Here is a 17,943-nt window from a genome sequence, read left to right as displayed (position 1 = left end):
TTTGTACATACCAATGTTTGGCATTATTTCAGATGTCTTTATGGCATGTTTAAAATGAAGAACCTGAGTTTGACTATTGTACATCAGTCCAAGATCACATATCATATGATGTACAACTAGTTGTCCAGTCTGTTCGATAAAATGAAATAAAGGTATTGAAAAATAAGTACTGAAAGAGTTGTTGCACATCACTCATGAACCAAAACATAACAGAGCTTAGACTTTATTTTTGCTCTTGGTTTTATTGAAATATAGCAATATATTGCTGTAACAGACACAGAGCCTTTGTAACCAATCTCTCTCCAGCTGGAACCAATAGTCTGTCTCGGTCCCTCTGTCCTTCACAGACCCAGTGTCTTCTCCATCTCCTCCCTCAGTTTGATCTTCTGGACCTAGGAAAGGACAAACACAGCGGTGATCAACACAGCCGTCTGTGCTGGTAGTAATATCATTCACCTGGATAAGCTGATTTGTTTAGTGTTGTCATCCTACCTTTCCAGAGGCAGTCAGTGGATAGCTGTCCACAAACACCACATAGTGGGGGATCTTGAAGTGAGAAATCTGGAACAAGTATAAAGAGTTACTCTTCTTGTTCACATAAGACATGTTGCCGATGCTTTGTAATGATGGACTGACCGAAAGACTAGTTAAAACGACTCCAACCCAGTGGGATAACCATCTGGTTAAAACGACTTCAACCCAGTGGGATAACCATCTGGTTAAAATGACTTCAACCCAGTGGGATAACCATCTGGTTAAAACGACTTCAACCCAGTGGGATAACCATCTGGTTAAAACGACTTCAACCCAGTGGGATAACCATCTGGTTAAAACGACTTCAACCCAGTGGGATAACCATCTGGTTAAAACGACTTCAACCCAGTGGGATAACCATCTGGTTAAAACGACTTCAACCCAGTGGGATAACCATCTGGTTAAAACGACTTCAACCCAGTGGGATAACCATCTGGTTAAAACGACTTCAACCCAGTGGGATAACCATCTGGTTAAAACGACTTCAACCCAGTGGGATAACCATCTGGTTAAAACGACTTCAACCCAGTGGGATAACCATCTGGTTAAAACGACTTCAACCCAGTGGGATAACCATCTGGTTAAAACGACTTCAACCCAGTGGGATAACCATCTGGTTAAAACGACTTCAACCCAGTGGGATAACCATCTGGTTAAAACGACTTCACCTCAGTGGGATAACCATCTGGTTAAAACGACTTCAACCCAGTGGGATAACCATCTGGTTAAAACGACTTCAACCCAGTGGGATAACCATCTGGTTAAAACGACTTCAACCCAGTGGGATAACCATCTGGTTAAAACGACTTCAACCCAGTGGGATAACCATCTGGTTAAAACGACTTCAACCCAGTGGGATAACCATCTGGTTAAAACGACTTCAACCATCTGGGATAACCATCTGGTTAAAACGACTTAAACCCAGTGGGATAACCATCTGGTTAAAACGACTTAAACCCAGTGGGATAACCATCTGGTATAACCATCTGGTTAAAACGACTTCAACCCAGTGGGATAACCATCTGGTTAAAACGACTTCAACCCAGTGGGATAACCATCTGGTTAAAACAACTTCAACCCAGTGGGATAACCATCTGGTTAAAACGACTTCAACCCAGTGGGATAACCATCTGGTATAACCATCTGGTTAAAACGACTTCAACCCAGTGGGATAACCATCTGGTTAAAACGACTTCAACCCAGTGGGATAACCATCTGGTTAAAACGACTTCAACCCAGTGGGATAACCATCTGGTTAAAACGACTTCAATCCAGTGGGATAACCATCTGGTTAAAACGACTTCAACCCAGTGGGATAACCATCTGGTATAACCATCTGGTTAAAACGACTTCAACCCAGTGGGATAACCATCTGGTTAAAACGACTTCAACCCAGTGGGATAACCATCTGGTTAAAACGACTTCAACCCAGTGGGATAACCATCTGGTTAAAACGACTTCAACCCAGTGGGATAACCATCTGGTTAAAACGACTTCAACCCAGTGGGATAACCATCTGGGATAACCATCTGGTTAAAACGACTTCACCTCAGTGGGATAACCATCTGGTTAAAACGACTTCACCTCAGTGGGATAACCATCTGGGATAACCATCTGGTTAAAACGACTTCACCTCAGTGGGATAACCATCTGGTTAAAACGACTTCACCTCAGTGGGATAACCATCTGGGATAACCATCTGGGTAAAACGACTTCACCTCAGTGGGATAACCATCTGGGATAACCATCTGGGTAAAACGACTTCACCTCAGTGGGATAACCATCTGGGATAACCATCTGGGATAACCATCTGGTTAAAACGACTTCACCTCAGTGGGATAACCATCTGGGATAACCATCTGGTTAAAACGACTTCAACCCAGTGGGATAACCATCTGGTATAACCATCTGGTTAAAACGACTTCACCTCAGTGGGATAACCATCTGGTTAAAACGACTTCAACCCAGTGGGATAACCATCTGGTTAAAACGACTTCAACCCAGTGGGATAACCATCTGGTTAAAACGACTTCAACCCAGTGGGATAACCATCTGGTTAAAACGACTTCAACCCAGTGGGATAACCATCTGGTATAACCATCTGGTTAAAACGACTTCAACCCAGTGGGATAACCATCTGGTTAAAACGACTTCAACCCAGTGGGATAACCATCTGGTTAAAACGACTTCAACCCAGTGGGATAACCATCTGGTTAAAACGACTTCAACCCAGTGGGATAACCATCTGGTTAAAACGACTTCACCTCAGTGGGATAACCATCTGGTTAAAACGACTTCACCTCAGTGGGATAACCATCTGGGATAACCATCTGGGATAACCATCTGGTTAAAACGACTTCACCTCAGTGGGATAACCATCTGGGATAACCATCTGGGTAAAACGACTTCACCTCAGTGGGATAACCATCTGGGATAACCATCTGGGATAACCATCTGGTTAAAACGACTTCACCTCAGTGGGATAACCATCTGGGATAACCATCTGGTTAAAACGACTTCAACCCAGTGGGATAAACATCTGGGATAACCATCTGGTTAAAACGACTTCACCTCAGTGGGATAACCATCTGGTTAAAACGACTTCACCTCAGTGGGATAACCATCTGGGATAACCATCTGGGATAACCATCTGGGATAACCATCTGGTTAAAATGACTTCAACCCAGTGGGATAACCATCTGGTTAAAATGACTTCAACCCAGTGGGATAACCATCTGGGATAACCATCTGGGATAACCATCTGGGATAACCATCTGGGATAACCATCTTGTGTTCAATCCCCAGGTGACTTGTTCCTTTCTGTCTCACCTGTCCCTTGCAGAAGTCTCTGATCTCCTCTCTGCTGCAGTCCAAGCCCTCCTTCAGTCTGATACAGGCACACACCTGTTCCCCCAACCTCTCATCTCTCACGCCAATCACCTGGGGAGAAAGAGAGGTGGACAAGACAGGGAGAGAAAATAAACACCTGGGCCTCCTGTATGTTGGGATGGTTCTCACCTGGGCCTCCTGTACGTTGGGATGTGTGTGGTTCTCACCTGGGCCTCCTGTACGTTGGGATGGGTGTGAAGGAACTTCTCTATCTCAGCAGGGTAGATGTTCTCTCCTCCACGTATGATCATGTCCTTTATACGTCCCACTATACGGCAGTACCCAAACCTGTCCAGACTGGCTATGTCACTGTGGAGACATTCACAGTTGATGCTCGCGCTCACTTTTCATCTGTTTGGGTCTCTGTGTGTCTTTATCTCTCACTCGCTTCCTCCGTCTCTTTCTCTCTCTCCATCTCATTTCTTACCCGGTTCTGTACCAGCGGTCTTTGGCAATAGCCTCACTGGTCTTGTCTGGGTCCTCCCAGTACTCCAGCATAACAGAGTAAGCTCTGATCAGCAGCTCTCCTGGATCCCCCAGAGGAACCACCTCTCCAGAGGACACATCCACCACCTTCGCCTGGCCAGGAGAACACAGGTAGGGTTTCATGTGTGTTTTAAAGAAGGAGGAGTATAAACATTACACATACTGCATGTCGATGAATTAGGAGCCTGACATTAGACACATGACTCTCTCTTCTCTGTCTCTGTCCTCTCACTTGCTCACACACACACACACACACACACACACACACACACACACACACACACACACACACACACACACACACACACACACACACACACAGTCTGGTGTCAGTTAAGTTTTGATACCTCAGCGTGGTTCAGGATACATCCCACTGTCTCAGTCTTCAGTTCCTCGTTGTCTCGTGGGTAACCAACAAATGCCGCAGGGCTGTTCTCTGTGGTCCCATAGCCTATCTGATGTTACCAAGGGAACGTTGTGTTACCCCATACAGATGATAAAGTATCCAATTTGTAAGTCGCTCTGGATAAGAGCGTCTGCTAAATGACTTAAATGTAAATGTATATTATACACACAGACAGAGAAAAAGATGGGAAGGACTTACTATCATATCCTTGACATTCATATCAGTTTTGAGTTTCCTCATGACTTCCGGAGGACAAAGAGACCCACCCGTAAACCCTGGAACACAAAAACAGAAATCACAACCACCATCCTACCGGGGCACAAATACTATACTACTGCTTTATACAGCTTATTAATCAACCGCCACCCTTCACAAATACTATAACTGTATTACCAATACATTATATTACTGCAAATCTGCAGTTGAAAAATAAAACAAATTGACACCCCGCACTGTTTTGGTAAAGATCTGAGGGATTGGGGCGGAGACATGTAACCACTCTCAAATTCATAGAGAGCTGTGGATGAAAGGCCTGACAATCCATAATATACAAATGATTGTTTTAGGAGCAATCCATAATATACAAATGATTGTTTTAGGAGGGCACCAGACAGAGACTATTTAGTCTCATTTTGTGACCCTTTGACTTGGCTGTGGATGTAGAAAAACTGCTGGTCACCTCACTCAAAACTTCTTATTGTTTTGGCCGGATAAAATCATGACTTGGTCAAGCAGTACGCCTAAAGTGAATTGAGTCCTGCCATGAAAGTGTCCATTTCGCCGGGGCCAGCTGCTGTGATGAGCCAGCCACGCCCTCTCCTTCCAACTATCTATTTAGTGGAAGAGAGAAATGCTCTCTTTCAAAATGCAGTTGCATGAAAAACATAAGTTTTGAAAACATGTTGTTAGTTGAAGAGGGGAAAGGTCTCCACTTTCTAGGGGTATGATCACTTTCTCAACTCTCAATATTGAGCGACAGGCACCGTTAATATAAACGACATTTCTGTTATGTCTTTGAGATGCAGAGAGCGTGAGGTACACGTTGGCGCTGAGTCCTAGTAGACTATCACTGGATTGTTTTTAGGGCATTCAATTTACTGCAATTAATCAATTACACGGCTAAACATCAGCAATATTCACAATTAGCGGTCTAGCTAATGTGTTTTCAGTTTTCATTTAGTGGTGAATTAGTCCCAAATGAATTAGCCTATTAGCTAGTGCACACAAACATGTAGGCCAATGGATCTCTATTGAGCAAAACAAATCTGACATTTCCAGAGCCCTAGTTTGACAATAAAATACAAAAATATAGCAACAATAAGCTAATTGACGCTTCGCTAAGCCTCACCCCAGAATTTTGGGCAACCAATCGCAGTGTTCCAATGCTTGCTACTGTGATTCCTGAAATCCAGAGCCTTTGAGGATTTTTCTAAATTATTATTTTGTTACAATGTTAGCTAACTCAGCTGGTTAGCTAGCTCTCAGTCTCATTGACCACCAAACATTGCTAATGCTAGCTAGTTAGCTAGCCACTTAATATAACTTGTTTTCTCTAAAATGTATGGAAGCCAGCTAAGTTTACCATATTATGGATTCAACTCATATCTGCTGTCGACATCCGGATACGATTTGAGAACACTAGTTATGTCCAAAAGTGGTTAGTAGCTTTGACTGCATGCTGACAGTGACTTCAGAGCCATTCAGTGGCTAGCCACACTACAAACCTAATTTGACCAGGTTCCCGTGAAGCATTTATAATGACAGTCCATCACAACATATCAGAGAGCTTCCTAATTAGTAAGGGTCATCTGTGTTTAATGGTTTAATGGTTTAATGGTCACAGACCATACAAACGCTCCACACCGCGTGGCCGCGGCCACCCTAATCTGGTGGTCCCAGCGCGCACGACCCACGTGGAGTTCCTGGTCTCCGGTAGCCTCTGGAACTGCCGATCTGCGGCCAACAAGGCAGAGTTCATCTCAGCCTATGCCTCCCTCCAGTCCCTCGACTTCCTGGCACTGACGGAAACATGGATCACCACAGATAACACTGCTACTCCTACTGCTCTCTCTTCGTCCGCCCACGTGTTCTCGCACACCCCGAGAGCTTCTGGTCAGCGGGGTGGTGGCACCGGGATCCTCATCTCTCCCAAGTGGTCATTCTCTCTCTCTCCCCTTACCCATCTATCTATCGCCTCCTTTGAATTCCATGCTGTCACAGTTACCAGCCCTTTCAAGCTTAACATTCTTATCATTTATCGCCCTCCAGGTTCCCTCGGAGAGTTCATCAATGAGCTTGATGCCTTGATAAGCTCCTTTCCTGAGGACGGCTCACCTCTCACAGTCCTGGGCGACTTTAACCTCCCCACGTCTACCTTTGACTCATTCCTCTCTGCCTCCTTCTTTCCACTCCTCTCCTCTTTTGACCTCACCCTCTCACCTTCCCCCTACTCACAAGGCAGGCAATACGCTCGACCTCATCTTTACTAGATGCTGTTCTTCCACTAACCTCACTGCAACTCCCCTCCAAGTCTCCGACCACTACCTTGTATCCTTTTCCCTCTCGCTCTCATCCAACACTTCCCACACTGCCCCTACTCGGATGGTATCGCGCCGTCCCAACCTTCGCTCTCTCTCCCCCGCTACTCTTTCCTCTTCCATCCTTTCATCTCTTCCCTCTGCTCATACCTTCTCCAACCTTTCTCCTGACTCTGCCTCCTCAACCCTCCTCTCTTCCCTTTCTGCATCCTTTGACTCTCTATGTCCCCTATCCTCCAGGCCGGCTCGGTCCTCCCCTCCCGCTCCGTGGCTCGATGACTCATTGCGAGCTCACAGAACAGAGCTCCGGGCAGCCGAGCGGAAATGGAGGAAAACTCGCCTCCCTGCGGACCTGGCATCCTTTCACTCCCTCCTCTCTACATTTTCCTCCTCTGTCTCTGCTGCTAAAGCCACTTTCTACCACTCTAAATTCCAAGCATCTGCCTCTAACCCTAGGAAGCTCTTTGCCACCTTCTCCTCCCTTCTGAATCCTCCTCCCCCTCCCCCCCTCCTCCCTCTCTGCAGATGACTTCGTCAACCATTTTGAAAAGAAGGTCGACGACATCCGATCCTCGTTTGCTAAGTCAAACGACACCGCTGGTTCTGCTCACACTGCCCTACCCTGTGCTCTGACCTCTTTCTCCCCTCTCTCTCCAGATGAAATCTCGCTTCTTGTGACGGCCGGCCGCCCAACAACCTGCCCGCTCGACCCTATCCCCTCCTCTCTCCTCCAGACCATTTCCGGGGACCTTCTCCCTTACCTCACCTCGCTCATCAACTCATCCCTGACCGCTGGCTACGTCCCTTCCGTCTTCAAGAGAGCGAGAGTTGCACCCCTTCTGAAGAAACCTACACTCGATCCCTCCGATGTCAACAACTACAGACCAGTATCCCTTCTTTCTTTTCTCTCCAAAACTCTTGAACGTGCCGTCCTTGGCCAGCTCTCCCTCTATCTCTCTCAGAATGACCTTCTTGATCCAAATCAGTCAGGTTTCAAGACTAGTCATTCAACTGAGACTGCTCTTCTCTGCATCACGGAGGCGCTCCGCACTGCTAAAGCTAACTCTCTCTCCTCTGCTCTCATCCTTCTAGACCTATCGGCTGCCTTCGATACTGTGAACCATCAGATCCTCCTCTCCACCCTCTCCGAGTTGGGCATCTCCGGCGCGGCCCACGCTTGGATTGCGTCCTACCTGACAGGTCGCTCCTACCAGGTGGCGTGGCGAGAATCTGTCTCCTCGCCACGCGCTCTCACCACTGGTGTCCCCCAGGGCTCTGTTCTAGGCCCTCTCCTATTCTCGCTATACACCAAGTCACTTGGCTCTGTCATAACCTCACATGGTCTCTCCTATCATTGCTATGCAGACGACACACAATTAATCTTCTCCTTTCCCCCTTCTGATGACCAGGTGGCGAATCGCATCTCTGCATGTCTGGCAGACATATCAGTGTGGATGACGGATCACCACCTCAAGCTGAACCTCGGCAAGACGGAGCTGCTCTTCCTCCCGGGGAAGGACTGCCCGTTCCATGACCTCGCCATCACGGTTGACAACTCCATTGTGTCCTCCTCCCAGAGCGCTAAGAACCTTGGCGTGATCCTGGACAACACCCTGTCGTTCTCAACCAACATCATGGCGGTGGCCCGTTCCTGTAGGTTCATGCTCTACAACATCCGCAGAGTACGACCCTGCCTCACACAGGAAGCGGCGCAGGTCCTAATCCAGGCACTTGTCATCTCCCGTCTGGATTACTGCAACTCGCTGTTGGCTGGGCTCCCTGCCTGTGCCATTAAACCCCTACAACTCATCCAGAACGCCGCAGCCCGTCTGGTGTTCAACCTTCCCAAGTTCTCTCACGTCACCCCGCTCCTCCGCTCTCTCCACTGGCTTCCAGTTGAAGCTCGCATCCGCTACAAGACCATGGTGCTTGCCTACGGAGCTGTGAGGGGAACGGCACCGCAGTACCTCCAGGCTCTGATCAGGCCCTACACCCAAGCAAGGGCACTGCGTTCATCCACCTCTGGCCTGCTCGCCTCCCTACCATTGAGGAAGTACAGTTCCCGCTCAGCCCAGTCAAAACTGTTCGCTGCTCTGGCCCCCCAATGGTGGAACAAACTCCCTCACGACGCCAGGACAGCGGAGTCAATCACCACCTTCCGGAGACACCTGAAACCCCACCTCTTCAAGGAATACCTAGGATAGGATAAGTAATCCTTCTCACCCCCCCCCTTAATGACTTAGATGCACTATTGTAAAGTGGCTGTTCCACTGGATGTCAGAAGGTGAATTCACCAATTTGTAAGTCGCTCTGGATAAGAGCGTCTGCTAAATGACTTAAATGTAAATGTAATTTATGTCAGCGGTTTGGGGGGAGGGGCTTAGCGATTGGTTTAGGTTGCAGATCAAAATGACCTGAATCATGCATTACTGCTTGGACATGTTTGATTGAAAAATGTATTTATTTAATCATACCACCTTTTTAAACTACAGTCAATGACTTCATAAGATTATTATTTATTTTACCAGGCAAGTCAGTTAAGAACAAATTCTTATTTTCAATGATGGCCTAGGAACAGTGGGTTAACTGCCTGTTCAGGGGCAGAACGACAGATTTGTACCTTGTCAGCTCGGGGATTCGAACTTGCAACCTTTCGGTTAGTAGTCCAAAGCCCTAACCACTAGGATACACTGCCGCCCCGTTATAACATGTTTATATTGAGTAACAAAATATTGGTGCAACCAAATCATGGACTGGTGCCACCAGCTGAAATTGATAGTGGCACCAGAGACCCTTAACTGAAAATGTTAGTCAAGAACCTCAAAACAGGGTTAAAACAGGGCTCCAGACTAACGTTTACAAACACTGGAGTAAAACAGACTTTTATTTTTGGTTATGGTGGGGTACGACAGCTGAACTAAGCTCGCATTTGTAAGTTATATTATTCAAGAATCAATGGGTACATGAATTTAATATATACAGTATATCACAAAAGTGAGTACACCCCTCACATTTTTGTAAATATTTGAGTATATCGTTTCATGTGACAACACTGAAGAAATTACACTTTGCTACAATGTAAAGTAGTGAGTGTACAGCTTGTATAACAGTGTACATTTGCTGTCCCCTCAAAATAACTCAACATACAGCCATTAATGTCTAAACTGCTGGCAACAAAAGTGAGTACACCCCTAAGTGAAAATGTCCAAATTGGGCCCAAAGTGTCAATATTTTGTGTGGCCACCATGATTTTCCAGCACTGCCTTAACCCTCGTGGGCATGGAGTTCACCAGAGCTTCACAGGTTGCCACTGGAGTCCTCTTCCACTCCTCCATGACGACATCACGGAGCTGGTGGATGTTAGAGACCTTGCACTCCTCCACCTTCCGTTTGAGGATGCCCCACAGATGCTCAATAGGGTTTAGATCTGGAGACATGCTTGGCCAGTCCATCACCTTTACCCTCAGCTTCTTTAGCAAGGCAGTGGTCATCTTGGAGGTGTGTTTGGCGTCGTTATCATTTTGGAATACTGCCCTGCGGTCTCTGAAGGGAGGGGATCACGCTCTGCTTCAGTATGTCACAGTACATGTTGGCATTCATGGTTCCATCAATGAACTGTAGCTCCCCAGTGCCGGCAGCACTCATGCAGCCCCAGAACATGACACTCCCACCACCATGCTTGACTGTAGGCAAGACACACTTGTCTTTGTACTCCTCACCTGGTTGCCGCCACACACGCTTGACACCATCTGAACCAAATAAGTTTATCTTGGTCTCATCAGACCACAGGACATGGTTCCAGTAATCTTTCTTGTGAATCATCTTTAGAAGAGGCCTCCTTCTGGGACGACAGCCATGCAGACCAATTTGATACAGTGTACGGCGTATGTTCTGAGCACTGACAGTCTTCTTCAGTGTTGTCACATGAAAAGATATACTCAAATATTTACAATAATGTGAGGGGCGTACTCCCTTTTGTGATATACTGTCCAAAATAATGGATGTAGCAACTGCAAATGACCCCTTTCAGCTTAAACTTTACCACAGCAATTCAGTTTATTTTTATGTATTTCCAGCCATCAAACAACAGTCGACACAAACAAACCTCAAATCTCTCACCAGATTCAACTGAGGACAGGTCATAGTTGTGTAGGTCAGGCTGTCCAAGCATGTCAATGTACATGGTAGGAGTTCCGTAGAGGAAATTACACCTGAAACAGAGAACACAGAGAGGTATTTAGTGTATTATAGAGGTTCATTCTCAATGTGCTCAGGGGCAGCTATTTATATTATTCTTATTACAACAGACTGACGTGAAATATCTCTATTGTAAGTCTCCAGGATGTGTAAGTCACTTAAGGAATAGGTTCCTAAACTTTACTACCTTTCATTCTGAATGGCCTCCAGGTTGGCACGGCTGTCGTACCCAGCAGAGGGGAAGACCAGGGTGATGCCATGCAGTGCCATGCACATCCCTCCGATCACTGAGCCTATGCAGTGGTAAAGGGGAACAGGAACACACGCTCTTATAGGCTGAAGGGGGAAGCAAAAAGAGCAGAGGTTACATGAGAAAAGTAGATAGAGAGAGAGAGACACAGCAAGAGAGAGACAGAGAAAGAGAGACACAGGGTCAGAGAGAGAGAGAGAAAGAGACACAGAGAGAGATTGACAGAGAGAGAGAAAGTCACAGAGAGAGAGAAAGAGAGACAGAGAGAGAGAGACACACACAGAGAGAAAGAGTCACAGAGAGAGAGAAAGTCAGAGAGAGAGAAAGAGACACAGAGAGAGAGAGAGAGAGAAAGTCACAGAGAGAGAGAGACAGAGAGAGAGAGTCACAGAGAGAGAGAAAGAGAGACAGAGAGAGTCACAAAGAGAGAGAGAGAGAGAGACACAGAGAGAGAGTCAGAGTCACAGAGAGAGAGAGAGAGAGTCACAGAGAGAGAGAAAGAGACACAGAGAGAGAGAAAGAGTCACAGAGAGAGAGTCATAGAGAGAGAGAGAGTCACAGAGAGAGAAAGAGAGTCACACAGAGAGAGAAAGAGAGTCACACAGAGAGAGAAAGAGAGTCACCGAGAGAAAGAGAGTCACAGAGAGAGAGAAAGAGAGTCACAGTGAGAAAGAGAGAGTCACAGAGAGAGAAAGAGAGTCACAGAGAGAGAGAGAAAGAAAGAAAGAGACACAGAGAGAGATAATAATAGTCTCATGTCTCCACTGACCTTCCAGTTGAATCCCAGACGTAGACCCACAAAATAGGCGTTGTTGACGATGTTGTGGTGGGAGAGGGTGGCACCTTTAGGACTTCCTGTTGTTCCCTACAGACCAGTAGACATCAGACAGACTAATACTGTTGTTCCCTACAGACCAGTAGACATCAGACAGACTAATACTGTTGTTCCCTACAGACCAGTAGACATCAGACAGACTAATACTGTTGTTCCCTACAGACCAGTAGACATCAGACAGACTAATACTGTTGTTCCCTACAGACCAGTAGACAGACTGATACTGTTGTTCCCTACAGACCAGTAGATATCAGACAGACTAATACTGTTGTTCCCTACAGACCAGTAGACATCAGACAGACTAATACTGTTGTTCCCTACAGACCAGTAGACATCAGACAGACTAATACTGTTGTTCCCTACAGACCAGTAGACAGACTGATACTGTTGTTCCCTACAGACCAGTAGATATCAGACAGACTAATACTGTTGTTCCCTACAGACCAGTAGACATCAGACAGACTAATACTGTTGTTCCCTACAGACCAGTAGACATCAGACAGACTAATACTGTTGTTCCCTACAGACCAGTAGACAGACTGATACTGTTGTTCCCTACAGACCAGTAGACAGACTAATACTGTTGTTCCCTACAGACCAGTAGACAGACTGATACTGTTGTTCCCTACAGACCAGTAGACAGACTAATACTGTTGTTCCCTACAGACCAGTAGACAGACTAATACTGTTGTTCCCTACAGACCAGTAGACAGACTAATACTGTTGTTCCCTACAGACCAGTAGACAGACTAATACTGTTGTTCCCTACAGACCAGTAGACAGACTAATACTGTTGTTCCCTACAGACCAGTAGACAGACTAATACTGTTGTTCCCTACAGACCAGTAGACAGACTAATACTGTTGTTCCCTACAGACCAGTAGACAGACTGATACTGTTGTTCCCTACAGACCAGTAGACAGACTAATACTGTTGTTCCCTACAGACCAGTAGACAGACTGATACTGTTGTTCTCTACAGACCAGTAGACAGACTGATACTGTTGTTCCCTACAGACCAGTAGACAGACTGATACTGTTGTTCCCTACAGACCAGTAGACAGACTGATACTGTTGTTCTCTACAGACCAGTAGACAGACTAATACTGTTGTTCCCTACAGACCAGTAGACAGACTGATACTGTTGTTCCCTACAGACCAGTAGACATCAGACAGACTGATACTGTTGTTCCCTACAGACCAGTAGACAGACTAATACTGTTGTTCCCTACAGACCAGTAGACAGACTGATACTGTTGTTCCCTACAGACCAGTAGACAGACTAATACTGTTGTTCCCTACAGACCAGTAGACATCAGACAGACTAATACTGTTGTTCCCTACAGACCAGTAGACAAACTAATACTGTTGTTCCCTACAGACCAGTAGACATCAGACAGACTAATACTGTTGTTCACTACAGACCAGTAGACAGACTGATACTGTTGTTCCCTACAGACCAGTAGACAGACTAATACTGTTGTTCCCTACAGACCAGTAGACAGACTGATACTGTTGTTCCCTACAGACCAGTAGACATCAGACAGACTAATACTGTTGTTCCCTACAGACCAGTAGACAGACTAATACTGTTGTTCCCTACAGACCAGCAGACAGACTAATACTGTTGTTCCCTACAGACCAGTAGACAGACTAATACTGTTGTTCCCTACAGACCAGTAGACAGACTAATACTGTTGTTCCCTACAGACCAGTAGACATCAGACAGACTAATACTGTTGTTCTCTACAGACCAGTAGACAGACTAATACTGTTGTTCCCTACAGACCAGTAGACAGACTAATACTGTTGTTCCCTACAGACCAGTAGACAGACTAATACTGTTGTTCCCTACAGACCAGTAGACAGACTAATACTGTTGTTCCCTACAGACCAGTAGACATCAGACAGACTAATACTGTTGTTACCTACAGACCAGTAGACAGACTAATACTGTTGTTCCCTACAGACCAGTAGACATCAGACAGACTAATACTGTTGTTACCTACAGACCAGTAGACAGACTAATACTGTTGTTCCCTACAGACCAGTAGACATCAGACAGACTAATACTGTTGTTACCTACAGACCAGTAGACAGACTAATACTGTTGTTCCCTACAGACCAGTAGACATCAGACAGACTAATACTGTTGTTCCTTAAAGACCAGTAGACAGACTAATACTGTTGTTCCCTACAGACCAGTAGACATCAGACAGACTAATACTGTTGTTCCTTAAAGACCAGTAGACATCAGACAGACTAATACTGTTGTTCCTTAAAGACCAGTAGACAGACTAATACTGTTGTTCCCTACAGACCAGTAGACATCAGACAGACTAATACTGTTGTTCCCTACAGACCAGTAGACATCAGACAGACTAATACTGTTGTTCCTTAAAGACCAGTAGACAGACTAATACTGTTGTTCCCTACAGACCAGTAGACAGACTAATACTGTTGTTCCCTACAGACCAGTAGACATCAGACAGACTAATACTGTTGTTCCCTACAGACCAGTAGACATCAGACAGACTAATACTGTTGTTCCCTACAGACCAGTAGACAGACTGATACTGTTGTTCCCTACAGACCAGTAGACAGACTGATGCTGTTGTTCCCTACAGACCAGTAGACAGACTAATACTGTTGTTCCCTACAGACCAGTAGACAGACTAATACTGTTGTTCCCTACAGACCAGTAGACAGACTAATACTGTTGTTCCCTACAGACCAGTAGACAGACTGATACTGTTGTTCCCTACAGACCAGTAGACAGACTGATACTGTTGTTCCCTACAGACCAGTAGACATTAGACAGACTAATACTGTTGTTCCCTACAGACCAGTAGACAGACTGATACTGTTGTTCCTTACAGACCAGTAGACAGACTAATACTGTTGTTCCCTACAGACCAGTAGACATCAGACAGACTAATACTGTTGTTCCCTACAGACCAGTAGACAGACTAATACTGTTGTGCCCTACAGACCAGTAGACAGACTGATACTGTTGTTCCCTACAGACCAGTAGACAGACTAATACTGTTGTTCCCTACAGACCAGTAGACATCAGACAGACTAATACTGTTGTTACCTACAGACCAGTAGACATCAGACAGACTAATACTGTTGTTCCCTACAGACCAGTAGACAGACTGATACTGTTGTTCCCTACAGACCAGTAGAAAGACTAATACTGTTGTTCCCTACAGACCAGTAGACATCAGACAGACTAATACTGTTGTTAAATACAGACCAGTAGACATCAGACAGACTAATACTGTTGTTCCCTACAGACCAGTAGACAGACTGATACTGTTGTTCCCTACAGACCAGTAGACAGACTAATACTGTTGTTCCCTACAGACCAGTAGACAGACTGATACTGTTGTTCCCTACAGACCAGCAGACAGACTAATACTGTTGTTCCCTACAGACCAGTAGACATCAGACAGACTAATACTGTTGTTCCCTACAGACCAGTAGACAGACTAATACTGTTGTTCCCTACAGACCAGTAGACATCAGACACACTAATACTGTTGTTCCCTACAGACCAGTAGACAGACTGATACTGTTGTTCCCTACAGACCAGTAGACAGACTAATACTGTTGTTCCCTACAGACCAGTAGACAGACTGATACTGTTGTTCCCTACAGACCAGTAGACATCAGACAGACTAATACTGTTGTTACCTACAGACCAGTAGACAGACTAATACTGTTGTTCCCTACAGACCAGTAGACATCAGACAGACTAATACTGTTGTTACCTACAGACCAGTAGACATCAGACAGACTAATACTGTTGTTCCCTACAGACCAGTAGACATCAGACAGACTAATACTGTTGTTCCCTACAGACCAGTAGACAGACTGATACTGTTGTTCCCTACAGACCAGTAGACATCAGACAGACTGATACTGTTGTTCCCTACAGACCAGTAGACATCAGACAGACTACTACTGTTGTTCCCTACAGACCAGTAGACAGACTAATACTGTTGTTCCCTACAGACCAGTAGACAGACTGATACTGTTGTTCCCTACAGACCAGTAGACAGACTAATACTGTTGTTCCCTACAGACCAGTAGACATTAGACAGACTAATACTGTTGTTCCCTACAGACCAGTAGACATCAGACAGACTAATACTGTTGTTCCCTACAGACCAGTAGACAGACTAATACTGTTGTTCCCTACAGACCAGTAGACAGACTGATACTGTTGTTCCCTACAGACCAGTAGACATTAGACAGACTAATACTGTTGTTCCCTACAGACCAGTAGACAGACTAATACTGTTGTTCCCTACAGACCAGTAGACAGACTAATACTGTTGTTCCCTACAGACCAGTAGACAGACTAATACTGTTGTTCCCTACAGACCAGTAGACATCAGACAGACTAATACTGTTGTTCCCTACAGACCAGTAGACAGACTGATACTGTTGTTCCCTACAGACCAGTAGACATCAGACAGACTAATACTGTTGTTCCCTACAGACCAGTAGACATCAGACAGACTAATACTGTTGTTCCCTACAGACCAGTAGACATCAGACAGACTAATACTGTTGTTCCCTACAGACCAGTAGACAGACTAATACTGTTGTTCCCTACAGACCAGTAGACAGACTAATACTGTTGTTCCCTACAGACCAGTAGACATCAGACAGACTAATACTGTTGTTCCCTACAGACCAGTAGACAGACTAATACTGTTGTTCCCTACAGACCAGTAGACATCACAGACTAATACTGTTGTTCCCTACAGACCAGTAGACAGACTGATACTGTTGTTCCCTACAGACCAGTAGACAGACTAATACTGTTGTTCCCTACAGACCAGTAGACAGACTGATACTGTTGTTCCCTACAGACCAGTAGACAGACTAATACTGTTGTTCCCTACAGACCAGTAGACAGACTGATACTGTTGTTCCCTACAGACCAGTAGACAGACTAATACTGTTGTTCCCTACAGACCAGTAGACAGACTAATACTGTTGTTCCCTACAGACCAGTAGACAGACTAATACTGTTGTTCCCTACAGACCAGTAGACATCAGACAGACTAATACTGTTGTTCCCTACAGACCAGTAGACAGACTGATACTGTTGTTCCCTACAGACCAGTAGACAGACTGATACTGTTGTTCCCTACAGACCAGTAGACAGACTAATACTGTTGTTCCCTACAGACCAGTAGACATCAGACAGACTAATACTGTTGTTCCCTACAGACCAGTAGACATCAGACAGACTAATACTGTTGTTCCCTACAGACCAGTAGACAGACTAATACTGTTGTTCCCTACAGACCAGTAGACAGACTGATACTGTTGTTCCCTACAGACCAGTAGACATCAGACAGACTAATACTGTTGTTCCCTACAGACCAGTAGACAGACTAATACTGTTGTTCCCTACAGACCAGTAGACAGACTGATACTGTTGTTCCCTACAGACCAGTAGACATCAGACAGACTAATACTGTTGTTCCCTACAGACCAGTAGACAGACTAATACTGTTGTTCCCTACAGACCAGTAGACAGACTGATACTGTTGTTCCCTACAGACCAGTAGACAGACTAATACTGTTGTTCCCTACAGACCAGTAGACAGACTAATACTGTTGTTCCCTACAGACCAGTAGACAGACTGATACTGTTGTTCCCTACAGACCAGTAGACAGACTAATACTGTTGTTCCCTACAGACCAGTAGACAGACTAATACTGTTGTTCCCTACAGACCAGTAGACATCAGACAGACTAATACTGTTGGAAGGGGGGTTCCATTA

At 45.4% G+C, this 17,943-nt stretch overlaps 1 protein-coding gene across 1 annotated transcript; it reads right to left on the bottom strand.

Moving 5' to 3' along the window:
* Positions 1–202: 202 nt before the first annotated feature.
* Positions 203–12,164, bottom strand: LOC135533144 (medium-chain acyl-CoA ligase ACSF2, mitochondrial-like; the record flags this gene model as incomplete). The annotated part of the gene is made up of 10 exons (XM_064960554.1): positions 203–392; positions 493–561; positions 3,364–3,474; positions 3,591–3,732; positions 3,851–4,002; positions 4,257–4,364; positions 4,514–4,590; positions 10,972–11,063; positions 11,237–11,385; positions 12,069–12,164. Coding segments are annotated over 10 exons (1,047 nt in total), but the record flags the coding sequence as incomplete, so codon positions are not given.
* Between the last annotated feature and the right edge of the window lie 5,779 nt (positions 12,165–17,943).

Source organism: Oncorhynchus masou, unplaced genomic scaffold (genome assembly GCF_036934945.1).
Source record: "Oncorhynchus masou masou isolate Uvic2021 unplaced genomic scaffold, UVic_Omas_1.1 unplaced_scaffold_2245, whole genome shotgun sequence".
Taxonomy (NCBI): domain Eukaryota; kingdom Metazoa; phylum Chordata; class Actinopteri; order Salmoniformes; family Salmonidae; genus Oncorhynchus; species Oncorhynchus masou.
This window is presented reverse-complemented; position numbering and strand designations above follow the sequence as displayed.